Here is a 24,887-nt window from a genome sequence, read left to right on the forward strand (position 1 = left end):
TAATTGTCGACCACAGTTATGTATTTTGTGAATTAATATACCCTCCCCAGATGAAATCACGCTTCATTTGTAAAAAACGTAATGTTGAGAACAGAATTTTAATCAATAAAATGTTTAAACCATTGACAATAATTTAGTCTTTTGGCATGATCTGTAGGTTTCAGTTCTTGATCACACATTACTTTGTAGGGGAAAAATTTCAGTTCTTTTCTTACAGCTTTACATGCAGTACCAAGTCCAATGTTTTGCTGCTGTGCTAACTTACACATTGACTTCGATGGACTTTCTACCATAACATCCAAAATATCAAGCAGCTTTTGTTTTTTTAGTTTAAGTGGTCTTCCACTTAAATCAGCATCTTCAACAGAGCCTGTTGCCCTAAATTTTTTGATAAGAATTCGAATTGCATTGCAGTGAGGAACAGGAATATTTGGAAAGTTTTCAGAAAACTTGTGCTTCACTAAATCAGTATTTGCCAATTATGAAAGACATGTTCAGTGATAAAAATGTGTTCCTCTACTGAAAGAACCATTATGTTTCTTGCAATTATTGATTCTGAATAAGGAAACAACATGAAACGCAATGAAGCTCATTCAGTCACAGCTCAACAACTGATGTCTTGGTTTATTACTGAGCTATGCCCAACGAACCCAAAGGGCACTTAAAATCGAAAGAACAGAATGCACAACATAATTCTAAAACATACTGCACAGCAACTTTCCAAATGGACTGTATTAAAATTATTGTTGTTTATATATTCTACTGTAGATTTTTTAATGAGTGATTATTTTACTTTGAGTTTATCTAAATTTCTTATTTTTCCAGTGATTTTCTATTAAACTCTGTGTTATTATTTCTTATTAATTGAAAATACTCTCAAAAATATTTCAAATAATATTTGATTCTGTTTGAAGTGACTACAATAAATTGTCTTAGGGGAAAGGTTACAGCATAAATAATTTTATTAAAAATATCAGTTGGTATATTTTTAATTATACATAACAGAATTGTCAATTTTATATAAATTTATCCTATCAAAATAATATTGAATTGGTAAAATCCAAGTTAATCAAAAGTTTTATGATAATGTTCAGACTTTTGGGGCCACTTGTCCCTGGGATAAATAATCTGCTATCCAGAGCTTTGAAAAATAAATTTTTAAATGTAAATATTTTTTTATTGATTAAATGTGTTTAATGTTTTTTTTATTGATTATTTACTTATTCAAATTAAATGGCTAAAAACAACCTAATTAAGGTAAACTTTTTGACAGTAGTAAAAAAAAAATTACATGCCCCAATTTTAATTATTAATAAAAAAAGTATGTTTGAAATTATTTTCTTCATCACAGACCTATTTTGAACACTTTGTGTCATGTATTTTTTTACCAGTAAATGAACAAAATCAGTTGTTCCTTGAATTGTTTTTTCCTGAGGAAAGAAAAATTGAACAGTATAATCAGAAAATAATTGTAATAAATTTTTCACAGTAAGAATAACAAATGATATGGATAACTGGATTGTAGGAAAAAAAATTAAGTGTTTTTGTTAACCATATATTTGGTTATTAATATAGGATCTACTTATCTAATGAACCTAAAGAAGTTTAGTTCAATGTTATCTTGAGGGTTGTGATCTGTTAAAAATTTATCAAACTGGTCAATATTTTTGGCTTTTTTTTCTAAAAAAGCCTGGATGCCTACCTTGTAATCTGGGTATTAATATACCCAGATTTGTGTAGATATTTAGATTATTTAAATATATTTTGCTTAAAATTTTTATTTGATATATTATAGAAAGAAGATAACTTGATTATTTTTCTGAATTTTTTCAGAAAATGGAAAAAGAAATGCCAATGTTTCATCAAAATAACGAGGAATCTACAGTTCTTGCACAAGAATCATTAATTAGAAAAGAAAATAATAATATTAAGAAAAGTGATTGCTTGAAAACAGATAGTGTTTTAAATGAAAAAAATGAAATATATAATGATACTGATAAGTGTAATCCAGTCATGATAAATAACATTATAGATTTCAATCAACAAGATTCTGTCATTGTAAATAAATCCGAAATAGTTCAAGATAATAAGAGTCAAATTAATAATAGTAATAATATTAATGCACTTCCAGTTATAAATGATCGACCAAACTTCTATTTAGATAATCCTTGCAAGGTATGTCTTATAATTATTTATAATTAAAATATTTATAATTTATTTAAATCATTTAGTCTTCACTTATAAGTCTTTTACTCTAATTTAAAGTAATAAAAAAATATATAATCTACTTAATCTTATCTAGTCAAAAGAATCATAGTTCTGAGTATAACTTTAATTTCTAAAAGGGAACTTTGTAGCTTTTAGGAATTATTGTGCATTTTCATTCCGAGACTTGGTTCAGTAGCCTTTTATATCAATAAACACTTTGTGAATTTAGTTTAAAGATTACTCTTCGGAGGAAAACTGAATTCTTAAGATTAAGAGTATTTTTATCTCTAGAGGTTCGTACTCCAACTAATTTGTTCAGCACAGTGTACAGTTTCTGTTTTTGTCACACTATCAAAAAGTTCTGTATAATACTTATTGAAAAAAGATCATGTGCTGTTAAGTTTATGCCACTAACATTAAAACATGCCACTAATATTAAAACATAGTAGGAAGCAACAAATCAGTCCATGGGGTCTTTTATAAAAGATTTTGTATGACTTCAACATAATTTTTTTTCTTTTGCTTCCGTAATTATATTAGCTTTGTTTCTGAATTCAGTTGGTAAGAACATTTACATTTATACAAATATATGTTTTATTTTTACAGTCCTGGCATTTTTTAATTTTTGCATTTAGAAGTTATAGTAATAAAAAATTGAGGTCATTGTCTGTAGTTGCTTCTCCCATGTTGAAAAACATTCAGAATAATAGGTGAGATTGTTCTTACCACCTAATAAAACTTGTATAAAATTCAACCTCTTGACCAGGATGGATTTAATTGACAGTGGATGGTGTACCTGAAATTGTCAAGCATTAAAAATTAAAGATGCATTTCACATGAACACAAAATCATTGCGTAACTTATTCAAATTCAGTCTTTAAAGTAAGGTCTGATTTGAATTTGCTGCCTGTGTACACTATATAAATAGATGGTGCTTGCACAGCTCTGTTATTTCAATCGACAGTCAGCTGTTAACAACAATAGTTTAGTAATTTTATTAGATGTTTTTATTCATCCATGTATAATGAATGAGTGATACTATTTGTGATCCTGTAAAGTATGAGGTACAAGGAGTAATCAGATTTTTTAAAAAACAATTCTGCAGCTGAAATTCACAGTAAAATTTGTGACATTATGGGCTGAATATTATGACACTAAAGTAAGACAGTGAGACTGTTTATTGTAAAAAGGTGGATGGTGAAATGAAGAATTTAGCAGCTGGTCAGTGATAACAGATGATTTGATTAAATCAAAAACTGATGAAAGAATTTGAGAAAACCGGCCTTCACAATTTTCTCTGATGTTTTATGATATTTGATTTATGAAGTTTTAACTGAAAACCCCTTTTAACTAAAAAGGGTGTCTTGCTTGTCAAATTTAGTAGTTGTGGAACTACTGTGAATGCTAATACATATTGTGAAACGTTAAAAAATGTTAGAAGAGCTATAAAAAACGAACGATGTGGAATGTTAACCCATGGGATTTAGTTTTTGTTTTTGCATGATGATGCCTGGCCACATACGACAAATCAAGTGGTGGGGCGATTAGAAAAATTTTGTTGAAAAATCTTAAATTATTCGCCCTATAGCTGTAAGTTAGCTCCCAGTTATTACTTCCATTTTTTTCACCTTGAACAGCAGTGGCTTGCATCACAGATATTTGATGATGATGACGAACTGATAAATGGCATTACTGCATGATTTAATTCACAGACAGCAGAGTTTCTTGAAGAAGAAATAAAGAAGCTAGTTAGTTAAACGCATGAAAAATGTGTTGAAATTGAAATCAGCTACTTAGAAAAAGTAATAAATAAATGTAGTTTTTGTGTGTAAATAGTAAAGCCTATTCATATTTTTCAGTTTTGTTTTTTACTGTTTTGAAAATGGAACTTACTTTAAAAATACACCTTGTATTTTCACCTTCTTAAAAGATCATTTCAGAATGAAGATTGTATTACTATATTGCCAACAGTGCCTCAGAATATATATATATATATTTTTTTTCTAGTACCTCAGAACTACTTAAAGGTTTTAATTGAAAATGCATGTATTGAATACATCAATATTGATGAGTTACTAATATCATAAATTGGTGATGAAGAGATCATTCATTAGCAACTGGTCATCTACTTCTCTTATGAATACAGATAAGGAAGATAAACAAAAACAAATAGCGTATTATTAAAAAAAAAGAATAATTATAAAATAAAAAAAACTATTTTAAATGCACTGAATGAAATAAACACTAATTCTTTAGAACCCTGCCTCGTTATTTAAAAAATTGTTTTAATACATAACGTGAAATAAAACAATCCTGAACTGATTTAAAAAAAAAATTGTGTAGAATTTCATATTCCATAGCCCATTATTTTATTTTTTAGTTATTTTATCATTACACCTACACTATTTATATATATATTAGATACAAAATATTATTTTTCTACTACCCATTACATTTTTTTTAAATAATAAATAATATGTATTTAATACTCTTATCGTAACAGGTTTTTATCTAATTAGTGTTTTTTATCATAAAAAGTGTACTGTGTAACAATATTAATCATAGTTTTAAAAATCAGAATTTTTAGTTAGTGTGATTGCTGCTTGCAATTAGACTTTCCAATATAATAATCAGTGACTATTACAGTATTATTTTTTTATTTTAGGTTATTAAAATTTGTTTTTATCTTAAAAAAAAAATCTCCTTGCTTAATTTTAAAAAACTGTTTTTTCAGATATATTGTCATTGAATTGACAAAATATAACAAACTTCAAAATATGAAATTTGGAAACTTTACAAAAAAAAAATGTATTTTGTTTAATGTGATGAACAAAGTGTCTTAAGATAGAATTTTTCTAATGTAATTGGGAGTTAAGGTTTTACATCAACTACATTTGAAGGTTAAGTGTATCTGCACTATAGAAACTTTATAACAGGAGATTCAGTAATCTAAATCTGAAACACACTTTAAAACTTGTGTTAGTAGCAAATGAATTTGTGTGCTGGAAAGTAGATTTGTTAAATTCGAAATTAGTTACTGTAAACATTTAATTAAGCAATTTTCTTTATTTCACATTAAATATCAACAAAGATTTTAAACATAATAAGTAAACTTTGAAATTTATTATAAAGGATGTATTGCAAAAGATTTCATTTTAATTCATTAATAAAATATATGACTGAAGTAATTTACTTTTTTTCTCTAACTTAATTAGGTTAGAGTATTATCATATATATTTTACAAATTCATGGATCTTCTTCTTACTACAATTAAGTAAAATGCTTACTGATTTTTACATTTAATATCTTTTTTTAAATATATTTTTTTATGTGTATGTATATATATTTTTATTTTCAGTTACCACAGTTAAATACCCATAACGAAGAAGATGGTGAAATAATATTTCCATTAAGTCCTTCAATATTAGAACCACCCAAAGAAAAACCCCCACCACCACCTCCATCAGAATTAAGTGATGATGATGAAACAGTTGCTCCAACTAATAAACCTGTGAGTACTTCATATTTTTTGTACAAAATTTGGTAATTAAGATGTAATGAAATCAATATTTACAAGTAGTAATAATTGGTTGTGAACTTAATGTAGAGTGGTTTACATTCTGGCTTCTAGATTACATGGTTTTGGGTTTAATTCTTGTTAAGGGTTTACGTTTTTTAATTGATCTATTCTATTTTTTATTAAAACTAATATAAAGCACCAAGGTTTGAGATTATAATACTTATAATTAAGAAAAAATACCTTTTGGTAAGTGTTTTTGAAGTGGTGGTCATACATTGATTTTAATAATTTTTTATATTTTTCTCACACATTTTTATTTTCAATTTAGTCAGGCAGTTTACTCGTAACCCAAAGTAAAGTAGAAATAATTTTTTTTGAATCATTAAAATTTCAACTTTGTGATGATTACAATATATAGTGACCCAGTTTTGTTACATAGACCTAATTTGTAATAAGATAAACTTATATAAAATAAACGCATGTGCAGTCTACTTTACATTAAAACTTAATTGTATGAATATTTCTACACTTAGGTGTTGAGGGTTATTATTGCTCTTTTACTGAAGAATGAAAAAACTGGAGTATTGTAAAAAAATACAAAATAATGTTATAAATGAATACAATATTGTAATAAGTTTTAAAGGGTATGAATAGAGAAAGAAATTAAATGAACCATACTGCACAAGAATTTAAATTAACTGAATTAAATCCAGTAATTTTTTATTGTACTGTACATAAGTTATAGAGATCGAAATGAGGGGTAAATCATATCACTTATTGTAAAAAAACTTACATGATAAAAGCACTTACTGATGCACTTTCATTGAGCAGAAATGAGTTAAAACTAATACCCGCAATTTCTTCTTTGCCAGATTTTTTTGAAGCAGTGGCCTCTTTGTCCATGCACAAATTATAGGAACCCTCTTTATCCACAATTTATTGATCAAGGTTTTACCATGGTTACTTTTGATCCGTACAACCAGATCCTGAGAAGTTTCTTTTATTATCCATAGAGAATACATTTATTGATTCGTGATATTACCTATATAATTATTATTATGTACCAATCAGAATAAAATATTTATAGCAACTAATGAAACAAAGAAAAATATAGTAAACTGCAGACATTATGAAGCACTTCTTTGCATTTTATCAATAATTTACCTATCCTATTGATATTTAGATGAAATTAAGTTACATCCCCAAAAAATTCTTGTTTGGTATTTATTATTTTTCTGCTTGAAGAGATTTTACTTTATGAAGAGGAAGGGAAGTAAAAATTATAAAATTAATGGTTCAGATTTTTGAGTTAAGAAGGTCCAAATTATCAAGGTTTGACTTGTAAAACCAGTTTTTTTCTTAATGACAAAACTATGATTGAATTTATTATTTGATTTTCTTTTATTGCTTTTAAGATATCCATTTATCTACTCTCTTTCTAAATTACAATAACTGATATTATAATTTTGATGGAGAAAATTTGATTTCAGTATACTCTGTTAAATAAGTATCCAATAAAAGTAATTTGATATTGTTATTTGCAACAGTAGCTAGTTTTTTCTTGTCTTCAGTCATTTGACTGGTTTGATGCAGCTCTTCAAGATTCCCTATCTAGTGCTAGTCGTTTCATTTCGGTATACCCCCTTCATCCTACATCCCTAACAATTTGTTTTACATATTCCAAATGTTGCCTGCCTGCACAATTTTTTCCTTTTACCTGTCCCTCCAATATTAAAGCAACTATTCCAGGATGCCTTAGTAAGTGGCCTATAAGTCTGTCTCTTCTTTAAACTATATTTCCTTTTTTTAACTATATTACAAATGCTTCTTTCTTCATCGATTTGCCACAACACCTCTTCATTTGTCACTTTACCCACCCATCTGATTTTTAACTTTCTGCTATAGCACTGTATTTAAATTAATTTTAGATGGAAAAAAATTATATTTCTAACTGAAGGCTCGTTTCATCTATACTTTTCGGCATTTTATATCGCTCCTTCTTCGTCCATCTTTAGTAATTTTACTTCCAAAATTTACTAAATAACAAAATTCTTCTACCTCCATAATCTTTTCTCCTCCTACTTTCACATTCAGTGGTCCATCTGCATTATTTCTACTACATTTCATTACTTTTGTTTTGTTCTTGTTTATTTTCATGCGGTAATTCATGCGTAGGACTTCATCCATGCTGTTCATTGTTTCTTCTAAATCCTTTTTACTCTCAGCTAGAATTACTATATCATCAACAAATCGTATCATCTTTATTTTTTCACCTTGTACTGTTACGCCGAAATTTAGAAGTCTAAATAGCTAGTAATCTACTTCAAAAACCCATTTTTACAAACAATGGCTGGTTATTGAACAATTGTTTGGAACTCATGTGATTATATCAACTGAAAATAATTTTATATAAATCATATAGTGAGTAATGTATCATGGTTTAGAATTGAGTGATATTTCTCTCAGGGTGTTCTAACTGTTACTGTACATATTGAATTTAAATACACATTATTTGGTTTAGAACACTGAAAAAGTCGAACATTATATATATTCTTCATTTGATAGTCTGCTCTGTTAACTTAAAATGAATCTTCTCGGTTAAAGGAATTAAACTGCTGATAAGTTGATTTATTAAAAATGTGGTACAAATTTTTTTTCTCCCTTTCTACTGCTGTTGCTATTAACTATTAAATACAAGTATCTTTTACTGAGCTAGCCAAATTAAAACTCCACTCTTCATTTCTTTACTTTTTGATTACGTACTGTAACCAGTTTAGGCAAATGGTGTAACTAGATGATGATTTTGGTTGTCTTTTATCCATACCATTTTATATTCAGGACTGAACACAAAATAACCTGAGATAGTACAGAGCTAGTGAAATCTTACTGCAATGTACTTTTTAGGTCTTTTCACAACATTTTTATATCTAAGATTAATAAACGGGCTAGTTTCTACATCACTTGATTATTTTTTTCTTTTAGAGTTCTCTCAGAAGATTAGACTCAACTAAACGAATTAAAAAAGAAATACGACAAAAGAGATCTTCTTTCCTAGGACTTGAAGGTGGCAATGATGATGATAGCTTAGAACCAGGTATGAATTTAAAAAAAAATATATTAAATTTTAAGAATGTTTATTATTTCTTCTTCATACACTGTGTTTTTAAAATATGAAGATTTGTAGCACTAACACAATAACCTTATCATATATACCTTAAGTTTATTTATATCATGTGCTCATTACATTTAAATCATATTTTCATTTTACTTTTAATTTACACATTATAGAGAATTAGCCTATAATCAAACAATATTCATGTATTATTAGTTGGAAAAAGGGTATTGAGAGATTACACACATTAAAATTCTTATAAATATACAATTTATTTACTCTTTAGTATCTTATTTACAAAACAAATAAGTTTTGTCACAAACAATATATCTGATTCTACTGTGAAATTTATATTAAGTAATGAAAACAGAATTTACAAAGTAGTTATAAAGTCAATAATTTCATATAAAGATAAATTTACTTTTACCATTTACAAAAGAAAACTAGCTTTTAAAAATAATTAATAACCTTAATCCCTCTCTTCACAATGAAGTCACAAAAAAAATTCTCAGATTTAACCAAAGAACACTGTCACTCATATTGTGAAATGGAATACACTTGTGATATACTTTTCAATCTTATGCTGTGAATGTTACTGCGCACACTTCACTCATTGGCCCTCAGCAGTATTGTACCCCTACGCTTAAGGTGTGTCCTGACATAAAAATAGCTGATCATTCCCTTTTTCAATTGAGTGTAATTGTCTCAAAACATACGTTGCCCTAACTATTATTTTATTTTATGGACCCTCTTGATTTTAAACTTTTTACTGTATTGTAAAAATTTGGTAGGTCTGACAGATCATGTCTTAATCATATTGATTCCTGGCAACCATTATTTTCTGAGGAATCCTAATTACCAATGAGTCTTGTCATGGTGTATTTAGGATAAATTTTTTTACTGTTTCTAAAAATATTATGTTATTTCTGTTTATATATATAATAATAATAATAATATAATATCTTTTCAGCCTCTGCAAAGTTCAGAATTAGAGAACACTCTTACCTTTACTTTTTTATATGTTCAAAACATTTTTGGGCCTAAGCCCATCTTCAGCGATTTTTTTTTTAATAATTCTTCATTTGTTTACATTTACATATTAAATTTAATCTTTTTTACTTTTATTTCATAAAAATTGTCATTAATAAAATTTAAACACATTTTAAAATTCAGAAGTCAAGAGCTCTTGACTGAACAAATATTTGTTCAGAGTTTTTAAAATGTTTTTAAATTTTATTAATGACAATTTTTACAAAATAAAAGTAAAAAGATAAAACTTAATGTGTAAATGTAAACAGATGAAGACTTATTAAAAAATATCACTGAAGATGCTTAGGCCTGAAAACGTTTTGAACATAAAAAAGTAAAGGTAAGAGTGTTTTCTAATTCTGTACTTCGCAGAGGCTGAAAAAATATATTATATTATAGTTATTTAACGTACAGAGGAAAAAGAAAAAATGGACTATACAAAATTTAATCTGTTTTATGTATATATATCTTACTGACATTTAAATCAAATATTTACCTTTCAGGTTTTATTAATGTGAATATCAGCAAATCTATAAAATAAAAAAGTAATATTTGACTAAAATTATTCATTTACATTATTGTTTGTTTTCAAGTTATAGATAGCAAAATTATAGTAATAGATATTTTTATCTATTAGTTTTTCAAAACTAGTTTTACTCTAAATTAGTCAAGTGTGCTGTTATTTTAAAACAAAAAAAACTCATTGAATACTGATGTAACAATGAATACTGGTATTATAACCAAATTTTTATTATTTTTTTTTTTTTAGAGCTTGAAATCCAGCCTCCTCCAGATATGACTAGTTTTCTTCAGGAAGAACGCAGGCTTGAACAGATGATGTACCGTCAGTCAATTTGTTCTGAAAGCGATTCAAATCAAGGAGAAAGTCGTGATTCTGGTGTTGAATTAGATCGTAGTCATCATGATGATATTGCTTGGGCAATTCATAATCACAGTCGTCAGGATAGTGAGGTAATTAGCATTGAGGAACAAAATTAATTTTTTTTTTTGCACAAGGAACAAAATATGTGATCCTAATAGAATTTTACCCGCTAAATTCAAATATGTTAACAGATTTCCTCCGTCACCTACCGTTTTTTTTTTTTTATATGTAGGTAAACTTTGAAAGAAATGTGACAATTTACACGCATGCAGGGCACTATTCAACTTACCTGAAATGTGGTAGTTGTTTTCATTTTGTGATTGACATCTGGAATATCACTTTTTAGCATCCAACAATAATCTGTGAGCATTCTTGCACTCCACTGTTGTTGGTATTTATTTTCAATGGCTGAAATTTGCCAGTGGAACTGTTTACTATGCTCTTCACTGATGGCACTGAGATTGTTTTGAAAGAAATCCAGGTGTGAATCCAAGAAATGAATTTTTAGGGACATATTACATCCCAAATGTTTGTATGACCATAATAATTAACCTGCAATGTCACAGTAGTTGAGGATTTATAACTTCCTAAAAAGGTTTGGAAAACACTTTTAAATGACCTTTATGCTGATTTTTTTTACTTAACCTTAACCACTGTTTGAATTGTTTATCTCTCAACAGCGTTTTTATTTGGGGTCCCACAAAAATTCTTTCCTAGATTTTAGTGTCACTTACATGAGAAAATTTTTCTTTCAAATAATGAAATCCAGCCCCATTTTTATCCATTGTCTTAACAAAGTTAAGACAATGTTAAGTTAAGCCCTAATTTTATATTGAGAGGAAATAGAAGAATCATTTCAGGTTAATCATTTTCATTTTCAGTGGAGGATGTGCAACATTTTTCTGTCCAGGTGTAAGTGGCTCACGCTTTGGCTATTCATTCCTAATATAATGATTGTTCTGTCTTGTCCCTGCTTTCCCATTCGCACAAAAACCAAAAAAAAGTGGTATAGCTGAATTGCAAACCCATTAATAATGCAACAGCTTTTAAATTGTAATATATTGTTAAACAGTACTTGGAATGAATTTTTTCTAACAGAATTTTCATATCGTCATAAGCTTCTTCTTATTAGCTGCATAAGCTACTGGGAAAGAAGGAAATTTGTTGCCATTGTGCAAAAGGATAGATAGCCTTTAAACTAGTTTTTGAAGAATCAGTTTAACCATTCTGTAGTTATGAACATAACATAATTATAATTTAGTTCATACATAGAGTTATGAATGTAAAAAGAATTATGTAGAGTTATGAAGTGTATCCGTGATGGCACAGATATTGTTACAGTAGACTAAACCTTTTTCTTCCGAATATAAATCTTGAAATATTCTTCTGTTGACTACAAAAGAAACAGACTTTAGTGTCAGTATAGAGAAGATTCTAAGCTTTAGACCTGCATCCCAAAAGCTGTGTTTGTTTCTTTGACAAGGTCAAATTTCAAATCCAGAACAACAATTCACTCTGAGTTATCAGATGAGGTTCATGGGAAGAAGATCATCTAGTTCCTTATGATAGCTCACATTCCAATTCACCTTTAGTGTTAGATGTGCTGGAGGATGCAACACAAGTAAGGTCTCAACATAGTGTTATAGCAAACAGTAAATTCAGGTATGTTACTGTTTGGATTTTCTACTTATTCCTTTTATTTTTATAATACAGAGAAAAATAGTCTTGTGGTTCACACCACATCATCAGTATGATAAAACTCATGTGCCAATTATCATAACCCAGTCTATCAGATATTTCACACAGGTTGAGCAGGAGATCTGATGGGCCCAGTTCTTATCTTGATTCCCAGTCTTACAGCCAAGAGTTACAGCATTCAAGTCCTAGTAAAGCCAGTTATTTTTACACGGATTTGAATACTAGGTCGTGGATACCAGTGTTCTTTGGTGGTTGGTGGTTGGGTTTCAATTAACCACACATCTCAGGAATAGTCGAGCTGAGAATGTACAAGACTACATACATTTCATTTACACTTATACATATCATCCTCATTCATCCTCTGAAGAATTATCTAAACGGTAGTTACCGGAGGCTAAACAGGAAAAAGAAAGAAAGTCTTACAGCCAAAATATAGCTCAATATTTTTTAACTAGTGGGATCAGATTTCCTCATTTTTCTTTAAACATCAAAACCCCAGACACCTAACAGAAGTTACATGGATCATTTACACACTTCATTGACATACGAGGGTTATTTTTTTTTCAAGGTCCGATCGGTCACGAAATAAAAACCACAGTGAAAATAAAAAATTTTTTATTTGTAACAAGTACTTACATAGTTAACGCTATTTCTCTACATAGTCACCACTCCGATTTAGACATCTGTCGTAGCGTGGTACCAACTTTCCTATACCCTCATCATAGAACGGAGCCACCTGTGATTTCAGCCATGTTTCTACGCTGGTCTGCAGCTCGATTCTGTGCCAAAATGTTGTCCTTCTAGCCAGTGTTTCATGTGAGCAAAGAGGTGAAAATCGGATGGAGCCAAGTCTGGGCTGTATGGTGGGTGATCAAACACTTCCCAATGAAAATGCTGCAGGAGCTTCTTTGTTACAGCTGCAGTTTGCAGCCAAGCATTGTCATGGAGAGAGACAATGCCTGATGATAACATTCCTCTCCACTTATTCTGAATTGCCCTTCGTAGATGTTGAAGCGTCACGCAGTATGAGGCTGCAGTGATGGTAGTGCCACGTTCCATGAATTCCACAAAGAGATTCCATTCCGGTCCCAGAACACAGTAGTCATACACTTTCTGTTGGAGAAGGTTCACTTGAACTTCTTTGGTTTACTGGGAGAATGAGAATGCATCTACTGTTTGGATTGTTCTTTTGTTTCTTCAGTTTTGAAATGGACCCATGTCTCCTTCCCTGTGACAATTTTGTTCAAAAAATCTTCTCCTTCATTGTGGTAGCACTGGAGAAACATTAGGGAGGCGTCCATTCTCATTGTTCTGTGATGGTCAGACAGCATCTTGGGCACCCATCTCACACACAGTTTGTGGTACTGAAGTTCCTCACTCACAATGGTGTAGAGAGCTGACCTTGAAATTTCAGGAAACGAATCGCTCAATACAGAAATTGTGAACTGACAACTTTTTCAAATTGCCTCATCCACTCGCTCAACGAGATCATCGGTTGACACTCGCTTCCTTCCCTGACCGCCTGCATCATGAACATCTGCATGTCCTGCTTTAAAGTTCCTGCACCATTGTCGCACTTTGCTGTCACTATTGAAGTTTCACTGTACACATTACTTATTCGTCTATGAATTTCAGCTCATTAAACCCCTCAGCCTGAAGAAATCAAATTACTGCATGCACTTCATACTTGGCGGGAGATGCTATTGTTGTAGACATGTTTACTTGTGTTCATTGTGTTCAGAACTAAATAAAGAGATGGCGTGATTGAAGGCCATACTAGAGACGCTGCACAACACATATGCGCAAAGGTTCATCTGATTTTTGCGTGGGTTTTTATTTTGCGACTGATCGGACCTTGAAAAAAAAATAGTCCTCGTATTTATTCACTAACACAACACATTTGGCACAGTAACTGTAAATCACAAAACAGAATGAAACCACAGCATGTTCATGCATATTGGAGATTTGAACAAAATTATTTTGTTAATTGCATAACTCGGAAAATTGCTCTATGCTGACATGTCTGCATAGAAATCTTAGAAATTATAATAATTTTTTTTAATTTTGTAAAAAGATATGAATTACTGTAATTAAAAGAACAAATATTAATTAAAAAGTGCTTTGACTAATAATTTTTGAATTTGTATTTTTTCAGATATTTGGAAATGCGAGTACAACTTCAGAAGAAGAAGAAAATATTAAAAAAGAAAGAGAAATAATAGATATAATGAAACAAAATGACCAACAAACGTATGTGAATAGTTCTCAGGAACAAGAGAACATTGGTAAGTAAATTTACTGTGTTCTTTTTTAAATTTTCTTTGATTTTTGAGCTATTGAAATAAGATTCATACTTTTACATGTTATTACACCATAAAAACCTGTTTATAACAACTAATTTTGATTCTTTGTAAAAACGGCCTTTAGCAAAGTATTAGCTAAAAATAGATGAAAAGGTTGTTTATAAATAAAGAATGAGCTAATGATGTGCCACACACTCATTAAATGGATTAACTAAATAACAGGTATATACTATTATGCTACGTTACATTAAGTTACAAAATACAAAAATTTTCCTTCAGTAATTCTTACCTAGCTGCAGCATGATTTTCTTTCATACTATCAAAAACTTGGTTTAATTAAATCACTGCTTATAGAATAACAAAAGAATTTTTGTGTGGTTTATAATTCAAGAACAATGGCTTAAATAGCAGGTCATTTACCTTTTCACTATTAACAAACTATATCTATTTACCAATAAAACAGGAACTTAACTGTAGATTTCTTATATAAATGAATTTTCTTTTAGATGTTAATTTTTATTTTGTTTTGTGAAAAATATGAAGAAAAATAGCGTAGAAAAGGTAAATGATTCTCTTATCCTAATTGCTTGATAACTGAAATGCAAAAATATTAGTATATATATTTTTTTTATTAATAATAACATTACTGATACTTTAAAAGCTAGTATAGTATAAAAATATTTTACTTTAAACTGTTAAAATTTTAGAAAAAAATTGATCATGATGCAAAACTGTATTTGAGTTTCAGAACCATAAAAAAAATGTTTGTAAAACAATATTTATTACATGTTTTTTTTTTTCCGTAGTGGGAGGGAAAACCTCTATTAGCCGCCATCAGGCCCACTCTGATGGCAGTGTGGGGCTCACATCCAATAAAAAACCTCCCAGTCTCCCCCTTCTTACTGTATGAACTGGCCGCAAGGCCAGTACAGGCCTTGCCGCTTAGTACAGGCCGCAAGGCCTGTACTTCCTGTACAGGAAGTACAGGAAGTTCATACAAGGCCAGGCCGTAATGGACCTGGCCGCAAGGCATTAACATGATTCCTATGGGACGGGTGCAGGATACACATACTGCCGATTTCTGAGCAGCAGGATCTGACGTTCACCGAGAGTAATTGGCAGGCGACAACCTGGATGGGCCCCCGCTGCCCACTCCTGGAGACTGGTCATCATGCACTACCTGTCCACCTGTTTACTCTTGATGATGTCCATGATCATGCCCATCTACCACAGCCCAGCTACTCCTGGACCTGAGCATGTAGCCCATAACGTTATCAGGATCTAGATGTCCCAGAGTCTGATAACATTCTGCCCGTAGTTGCTCCCAGTGGTGGCATTTGAAGACTGTATGTTGGAGTCAAACAAATGGAGTCAACCTGTTCATAGTAGACACACAGGTTTGACTCTGTCTGTCTGTACTTCTTGAGGTAAGAGCAGAAACACCCATCTCCTGTAAGGAACTGGGTTAGCTTGTATTCCCTCACCATAGGTTCTCTCCACCCAAGGTTTAATCGTAGGGAGCAATCGCCGTGTCCGAGCCCCATTCCTAAATTCCTTCCATAGTCTCCATGCGGCGTTTATCTGAATGATATTCATACGTGGGAGGACACCCTGCAGCTCTTTCCTTCAAAAGCATGACTCTCCTTATCACATGCGAGATTCTTCGCGGCGTGGGTGCAGTCTTTCCTTAATGGCCAGAATCACCACAGTTGAAGCATAGCTTTGACCTATCCTGGCCGCTACATGTTGCAGCCTGGTGTCCTGGCACCCAGCATCTAAAACACCTTTCTTTGGATAATCGGGTGGGAAACCCTGCGACCACCCATCCAACATTCAGCTGGCCCTTTGATACAGTGCCCCTGTATTAAATGCCGGTATCGCCACCATCACTACTTTTGTTGCTCCAAAAGCCAGTCTAATAGACACCACCTCAACTGGGTCCGTCTCCCCGACAACCTGCCAGAGAGCCTCCAATCATATGAGAAATTGGTCATAGTAGCTAACTTTTTAAATCTGACATTTTTTAATGGCATAAAAAACCCTTCAAGGTATGAGTGGGTCATGAAGTAAAGGACGTGCGAAATGCACATCTGGAACTGTTAGAGTAGGAACAGGATGAGTAGCTCCTTAGAGGAAAGGCATATAGGCTACCTGGAAGAGGAAGTCGGTGTGTCCTAGTGAAGTTGGGGAGACCCCGGTGGGAAAGCCCCAGAAGGGGACTGGCTAGGTTGGGCAGAGAGTGCTGCCACGGCACTTCAAGGTGACTGTGTTTTGCTTAATGGCGAGGACTGGTTGCCTTGGGGGTGTTTAAAGGGAGTAAAAGACATTTTTAACCACAAAAATATTTATATGAAATAGTAAATAAATTTCAATGCAAATTAAATTTTATTTATTAAACTATATTTTTATTTTCAAGACAGTACTATTTATGAATAATTTCATACACAATGAGCCAGTTGTTATGAGTTTAAAAATTATCAATTTTATTATTAACTTGCAATATAATGTGGTATTATGTTATTTTAGCTATCAAAAATTTTTTCTTAGTTGTTTTTATATATCAATATTCTTTTTTATTAGGAGAAAAACTTGCATTGCGTCTAAGAGAATTAGAAGCAGAAAAAACTCGTTTGGAATGGGAAAGGGAGGAAGAAGTAAATCGAAGAAAAGTTGAAGAAGCAGCTAGATGTCACCAAGAGTCATTGATTCAAGCTCGAGAAGAGGAACTCCGTAAACAAGAGGTATATTGAGGAAATAAAGATGTTTGATTAATTTAACTGTAAATAATCAACTTATCTTTATATTACATTTTTATGATGAATTACTATAGTTTTAATTGTATGAAAGTTTATCTTTGTATGATGTTAATGTTTTGATTATTGTTAGAGTACTCTTATTAATAATGAAACTTAACTGAAAAAACTGTTAACTTACTACAGAGATTTCTTATTGGATAACAAAATGTAACTGAAAAAAATGTTAACCTACTCTGAATATTTGGAATTGTCTTGTATGTTGCATGCATTAATTCCTATATAAAACATGAAACTTGATCAGGATTAGTGAGTTTCTGCATCTTGGCAATCATTTTATAATTCCTGATTACTAAAAAGAAATTTATTTATTTAACCTTTAAGTAGAAGTTTTAAATAAACTGATATGTAGATTTCTAGTCCATGTGAAGAAACATTAATTATCCATTATCAGTTGGTTCTCTGACTGATGTTCTTGCTTGGGCTGGATTTTCATTACCCTCAATTTTCTGATATAAGGGTCTATTTAAAAAGTAGATCTGGGGAAAAATTACTTACTTGTTAGCCTTCAGATTTTCAAAAAGATCCTTGTAACTTCATATGCTTTGCTAAATGGCGTTTCCATTGTTAGAAAGTTAGTCCTTCTTTTGGTATGGCTACTGGCTATGTTGCTTACATTCTTCTCTTTGTTCTTGATTCTTTAGGCTCTCAGAAGTTATGTCAGTAGAATTGACAAACCACAAAAAATCACAAGATCCTGATTATCTGGTAAATTCCACACACAGCCTTGATGAAATCCTGAATATGAAAAATAAGAGAGGACTGTGATAATGCAATTTTAGTTATGTAAATCTCACATAATTATCTGTCACTTTGCCAAATCACATTATGAAGATGATGATGAAATTCTTAGTGGTAATACTGCTTGTTAGTTTCAGCAGCCTTCTGTTTTCAAACTGTGTACTTTGTTAATGATATCCAAGTACTGAATTGTAGGATTTTGACTTTGTTTTTGTGACCGGTGTATCTCTTGGTCACTATCAGCTTAGGTTCAACCATTTTAAACCATCATACCATTCTTTAATTTATGTAATCCCTTTGTGTTATTACTGAAAGAATCTTATCCTGAATCTTATGAATTATTTTGCTTTGGGTGTCATCAAGTCAATAATAAAACTTAATATGGCAGCACTGTTCATTCACATAAAAAAGTGAAAATAAAAGAAGTGCATGTTATGCAGCATATATACTAGCTGCCTGGCAGCAATTGGCTCATTTATAACACATGAAAAATCATGATATGCACTAGGGTTTTCTGGTATACCATGCTGAGTTTGATGAATCAAATATTTTTTGACAAATAAATTAAGGTTGGATAATTTTAAAGCAAATCTCATATTTCTGAGCAAGTTTTGTCAATTTGTGTTGCATCATTGTGAAGTGTATTGTATCTGGAGTTGTCAATTGATCTCTCTTACTGTACACTATGTATTACAAGTTTATATAATCTGTTACATAAATTTTATGCTTTTTAAAATACTTTTTTATTTCTGTTCATGAAAATTTTTATTATTTTACATGCTAATAATAAAAAAGACAGTTAGGCCTTTTGAACTGGAAAACAAACAAGCTCATAAAATAATTTGATTTTTATAAAAGGTGTTATTTCAAGTGACAGAATAGAATATATTTTTCCAAATTAAAAAAAATTAGAAAATATGTTTTATGTGCCCAGTAAAAAATTTAATTTACCATAGACTACTAAAGTTCTAATAAACATAATATTTGTCTTATAAAGTGCATTTAAATACTATACTGACAGGTTATTGTTTAACTAAATGGATCGACGAATAAAAATCAATCATTTTGTATAAACAATTTTATTTTATGAAAATAGTAAATGGAATTGCATTAATGGAATATATTACATGCAAAATAATGACTTAGGAATAAATATGGCAGTAAGTTTCTGTATTCAAAAAAGAATAAATCAGATTATATGAAGCATGTTTTTAAGATAAAGTTTGTTTTGAATTTGTGCAGCCTATATATATAATGTAAACAGATGGCCCTTGAAACTCAGTTATTTCAGTGGATAGTCAGCTGTTAACAACAGTAGTGTGGTCATTTTAATTTTGTTTTTAATTTTTTATGTTCACCCATTTCAATGAGTGCTACAATTTTTGATCTCCCCTGGTGTGAAATATAAGGATAATCCAGTTTCTGAAATCAAAATACAATTTTGTGGTTTGCTGTGAAATTCACAGGCAAATTTGTGATGATTATGGGCGAAATATTATGAGTGATGCTAAAGTAAGGTGCCATTCTTTTTGAGAAGGGCAAATGAACATTCATGAATAAAAACATAGCAGGTGCTCGTTGGTGATAAAGGATGATTTGAATGCAAAAGTTGACCAAAATTTGAGAAAGTGGGCCTTCACTGTGTCACAATTATCTTTGAAGTTTCCTGATGTTCTGAATCTTTTATTTATGAAGTTTTGATTGAAAAATTGGGCTATAAAAAAATGTGTGCTAAGATGGTGCCAAAGAAGTTAACTGACACATACAGGAAAAAACAACTTGTGGGGCATGAATTTTTGTGGTATTATGAAAATGAAGGTGATGAATTTTTAATATGAAGGTGAATAAAATTTAAATAGTAATTTTGCTATTCTACACAGCAAGCAGTTCCATGCTGGATGGTGGAGTGGGGGATTAATATTTAATGTGTTAAAGAAGAGAAATCAGCTTTGTTAGCTCCTCCTCTCTGTTCTGTCATAATTGAGCCATACTCCAATTGAGCCATAATTGAGCAAGAGGTTCTGTCGTCTGTTGCACAACATATAATCAAAAAATTTTAAGTAATGAAGGCATTAAACCTGCAGAAATTTTAACTCGTTTAAAGGTACAGTTTGGGGGTACTACACTTTCCCAGAACTGAGTGTATACATGGGCCAAAAAATTTAAGGGTAGGCGAGAAAGTGTAGAAAATGAAAGTCATGATCGACGCCTGAGGTCAAGTCTCGGAGCTGACAGCATCCGTGCTGTTCGAGAGTTTATTGAAGGTGATTGCCCGTTCATTGTTGAAGAAATCATGCTGACCGAAAATCAAAAATGGGTTAGGTTGGAGATCTGTGAGAGTTTTCTGAATTGATTTCAGCAAGAAGGGGATGATTATTTGAGGTGTATTGTCACATATGATGAGACATGGGTCCATCATTACACTCCAGAGTCAAAAATGGGGAGTAAGGAGTGGCAAAGGAAGGATGAGGGCTGCCCAGTGAATGCAAAAACCTGTCTGTCAGCTGGAAAAGTTCTTGCGATGATTTTTTTTTTTTACTCAAGGGGGTTTTTTCCCACAATCAACGAATGGTGAATGCAGCATATTATTGCCACCTGCTACAGTCAACAAAAGCCGCCTACTGAAACAAAAGATGGGGTATGCCCATCATGGATGTCATCCTTCTCCATGACAACGCCAGGCCCATACCACGATTTTGACAAGGGATAAATTGGGAAAAATACACTGGGTAACACTCGACCACCCTCCTTACAGTCTAGATTTATCCTCCTGTTACTATTTTTTGTTTGCGCCCTTAAAAGAATTGCTTGAAGGGGACTCCAAGTGATTCTTGGATGTCATTGTTATTTTCAAATTGTGGGAACGATTCGAAAACAATGAAGACATTGAGGAGCCTGTGCGCAATTGGTTGACAACTTGTTCTCAAATTTTTTACGAACAAGAAATAATCAAGCTTTCAAATCGTTGGCAAAAATGTGTAGATCATGCAGGAAACTATATAGAGAAGTGATGAAAGTATGAATTGGGTATATTGTTAATCAATAAGTTTATTTTAAAAAATTACCATTTTTTTTATTCACCCTCATAGCATTGTTGCAAGAGTTGAAACCTAGATTTCTTATTTGTACGTCAGGACAAATCAGCAGTTAATGTGATGGTGGCATTCATCATCTTAGACTGAAGGAGTTCAAATGAGAATGTTAGACGAAGAAGCTTATGGCTACTGGCTTTTGAGACAAAAGAGTGTCTTGCTTGTTAAATTTAGTGATCATGGAACTACTGAGAATGCTAATGTGCATTGCAAAACGTTAAACATTTTTAGAAAAGCTATAAAAAACAAATAACATGGGATAATATCCCACAGGATTTTGTTTTTGATGAGGATGTCAGGATGTTTGAAGGGAACTTGGCAAATCAGAAGTGAGATAATTGGAAAAATTTCATAGGAAAATCTTCATGTGTTCATCCTACAGTTCTTACTTAGTTCCTAGTAATTGTTTTTTTTTTTTCACCTAAACATTGGCTTCCATCACTAGGGTTTGATGATGATAGCAAACTGAAAAATGGTGTTAATGTGTTGTTTATGTCATTGGCGGCAGAATTCCGTGAAGAGAGAGAGTGAAGAAGCTAGTGAAATGCTATGAAAGATGTGAAGTTGAAGGCAACTTTCTAGAAAAGTAGTAAATAAATGTAGGTCTTATGCCTAAGTAATAAAGTTTGTAGATTTTTTTGTTTTGTTTTTATTTCAAAATGGACCTTACTTTAAAAACATTCTTCGTTACATATATAATTACTCTGCTGTGTTTCTGAAAATAGCAGTAAATATCATATAGCAGATATTTAAATTAAAAATGATTGATTAATGTTGAAAGAAAAATACAAAAATTCAATAGTAATTTATTTGTTACAAATAAACTGCTATAAATTATGTTTTATAATCATGTCAGATTTATATAAATAAATCTAGCTCTCCAAACTGCCAAGTTTTCTAATTGACTTTGTTACGTAGTACAACAGGTGTTTATAAGTTCATTTGTTTATTTATAAATCCATGCAAAAATAAAGAAGACACAATTTTTCAGGAAAAATAAATTTTTTTTTATATCATAATCTCCTATCAAATCTACGTAGACATAGTCCTGTGATGCAAGTTTTTCAATCCCATCGTTATAATAAGATTTATTCAAGTCTTTAAAATAGGCAGGTGTTTCAGCAATAGCTTCATAATTTTGGATAAATTTCTTTCCAGCAAGCCACAGCCGCCAATAATAGAATTATGAATGATCTGATTGAAACCTGTTATATGCTCCTAACAGAGATATGGAAACTAAGAATGTATGTGGAAACTTAAAAGATGAATGACAAATCCCCTCTCTTGATTTTGCATGGATTTATCAAAGACATCTTTTATATACTTTATTTATTATTTTTATTCATAAATAATAAATAATTTATTAAATAATTTCTTTAATTTCTTTTAAGTTCTTTTTAATTTATGTTTTTTGATCCTATTTCTTGTAGCAGTAAATAAATATGCCTTGTGGCTTAGATTTCAATGCATGATAAGGAAAGTTTGTTTATTAGTATCCTAATAATAATGCCTAATTTATGATTTAACATCTGTACCAATAAATACTGCCAACAAATCTGAAACCTGAATTAAAGAGTTAATACTTGAATGAATAAAAATGAATGGAGTAGTGATTTTTTAATGTTAAGTTGTATAAGTAGAATTTAGTTATTTTTTAACTTTACAGAGTAAATTTAATGAGGATTTTATTCAATAATAGAATACGCAAAATCAAATGAGTAATGTTATAAATTTTATACTGATTTATTTTCTTAATTTTTTAAAATGTACTGAATATTAATTATTATTTTGATTGTATTTTATACAGATATTATTTTTAATTTCTTTTTTCTGTGTGTCTATGTTTCTTTATCTAAACCTTGAAACTTTAAAAAAAAATTTTATAATTATATTATAGTTCAGTTTCCTTTATCTTTTTTGAATTTGCATTGAAATTTTTAATCTTATTTCAGAATGTAGTGTGTAGCACTGAAGAGGTTTCTTTAGGGGACAGAAAACAACATTTCACTGGGGTGAGGGAAACAGTAATAACATTTGCATGTATGCATGTATATTTTTTGTAAATAAATTACATTTGATGTAAAGCTTGTTTAACTTTTCAGTTTTATTTGTTATGGTTTATGGTTTTGATTATACACTCAAGTTATTTCTGTGGTAAAAATTATCTAGTATTAATAATTTTTTTTTATTAATATCATTATTATTACTTTTCACATCAGTGATGCACTGGTAAATGTCACTTTATTTTATTTCTATTACTTGATAGATTTTAGTTATTTTTTATACTTCATCTGAGTGTTCTTAATGTGTTTGCTAGCAATAGTATTTCATATATATTCTTTGCACCTCGCTTTCAATTTTTTATGGTGTTTTATTTTTCTCTAATAAATATGTATACATTTTTATGTACATAAACAATCAATTTAAAGGTACAATACCTTAATACAAACATCAGTTTTGATTAAAATAATAACTGCAATCCTGTAGCCAAAATTGTTTTTTAGTGGATGTCCATCCATTAAATAAAATTAGTATTAACAAGTAATAATTGAGAAACTCGGGAGAAACAAGTGCTTGGTATACACATATATATATATATATATATATATATATATATATTTTTTTTTTTTTTTTTTTTTTTTCTCTTAAAGACAATTTTAAGTAATATTAAACAAGAATGATTCTGAGAGTTGTTACAGATTTGTGACATTTATATAAAAAAACTTCTGGCTGATTATACAATGTTCCAAAAAGAATCATCCAATTTGAATTATTTATATTTAAAAAAATATGGAATATAAAGATTTTAAGATTAATTTTGTATTAAAGGTTTATTCTGAAACTTTTTTACATATCAAGTCATAAGTGCTCAATATGCTCCCCTTGGGATGCACGACATATGTCCACATAGTTGAATTTGTCCTACACCTTAGCAAGCATTTCTCTATTCACTGCTGACACGGCTGGTGTTATGCATTAAATAAAATTGATTATCTAACTAAGTAATATTTTCTTATGAACATTAAATGAATAAAACAAAAATTATAATTAAAAAAACAACTAATTAATTAATAAATAACAAATAATATGTATTCCGGGTGTAAGAGAATTATTTGAACACCTTTGATATTGAGTAAATAATTTATTTATAAGCTACAAAAATGGGTTGTAAGAATTTAGAAACAACAAAACTGAAAGTTTTTTTTTACCTGTAATCAAAGATATTCAACGTGTGCACTATTAGTAATTTACAAAATATCCAACCAATTTCATGTCATGTTCGTTGTAACATATTCACATCTGTGAGTTCAAATGCGTTAACAATTCTCTCCTTAAGGTCTTCAATATTTACTGCATGAGTTTTGTATACATTATCCTTGATGAAACCCCACAAGAAAAAATCATATGGAGTTATAACCAATGATCGAGGTGGCCAAGTGATCAGACCATCATGTCCATGCCAGAATTTGGAAACGTGTTGCTGAGGG

The 24,887-nt window shown here is 30.6% G+C and overlaps 1 protein-coding gene across 5 annotated transcripts in view; it reads left to right on the forward strand.

Annotated features, from left to right (window-relative positions):
• The window catches only part of LOC142328224 (uncharacterized), an 890,790-nt gene that overhangs the window by 843,597 nt on the left and 22,306 nt on the right, over window positions 1-24,887 (forward strand). For 4 of the 5 annotated variants that reach the window (XM_075371822.1, XM_075371823.1, XM_075371821.1 and 1 more), the window contains 7 exons: window positions 1,834-2,175; window positions 5,567-5,719; window positions 8,711-8,822; window positions 10,639-10,841; window positions 14,606-14,735; window positions 17,334-17,494; window positions 23,352-23,411. In XM_075371822.1, the coding sequence (XP_075227937.1) occupies window positions 1,834-2,175; window positions 5,567-5,719; window positions 8,711-8,822; window positions 10,639-10,841; window positions 14,606-14,735; window positions 17,334-17,494; window positions 23,352-23,411 (1,161 nt within the window). The remainder of the gene's footprint in view (window positions 1-1,833; window positions 2,176-5,566; window positions 5,720-8,710; window positions 8,823-10,638; window positions 10,842-14,605; window positions 14,736-17,333; window positions 17,495-23,351; window positions 23,412-24,887) is intronic. The other variant, XM_075371824.1, reaches the window with a different exon arrangement.

The sequence above is a fragment of the Lycorma delicatula genome, chromosome 7, assembly GCF_047948215.1.
Source record: "Lycorma delicatula isolate Av1 chromosome 7, ASM4794821v1, whole genome shotgun sequence".
Classification (NCBI taxonomy): Eukaryota; Metazoa; Arthropoda; class Insecta; order Hemiptera; family Fulgoridae; genus Lycorma; species Lycorma delicatula.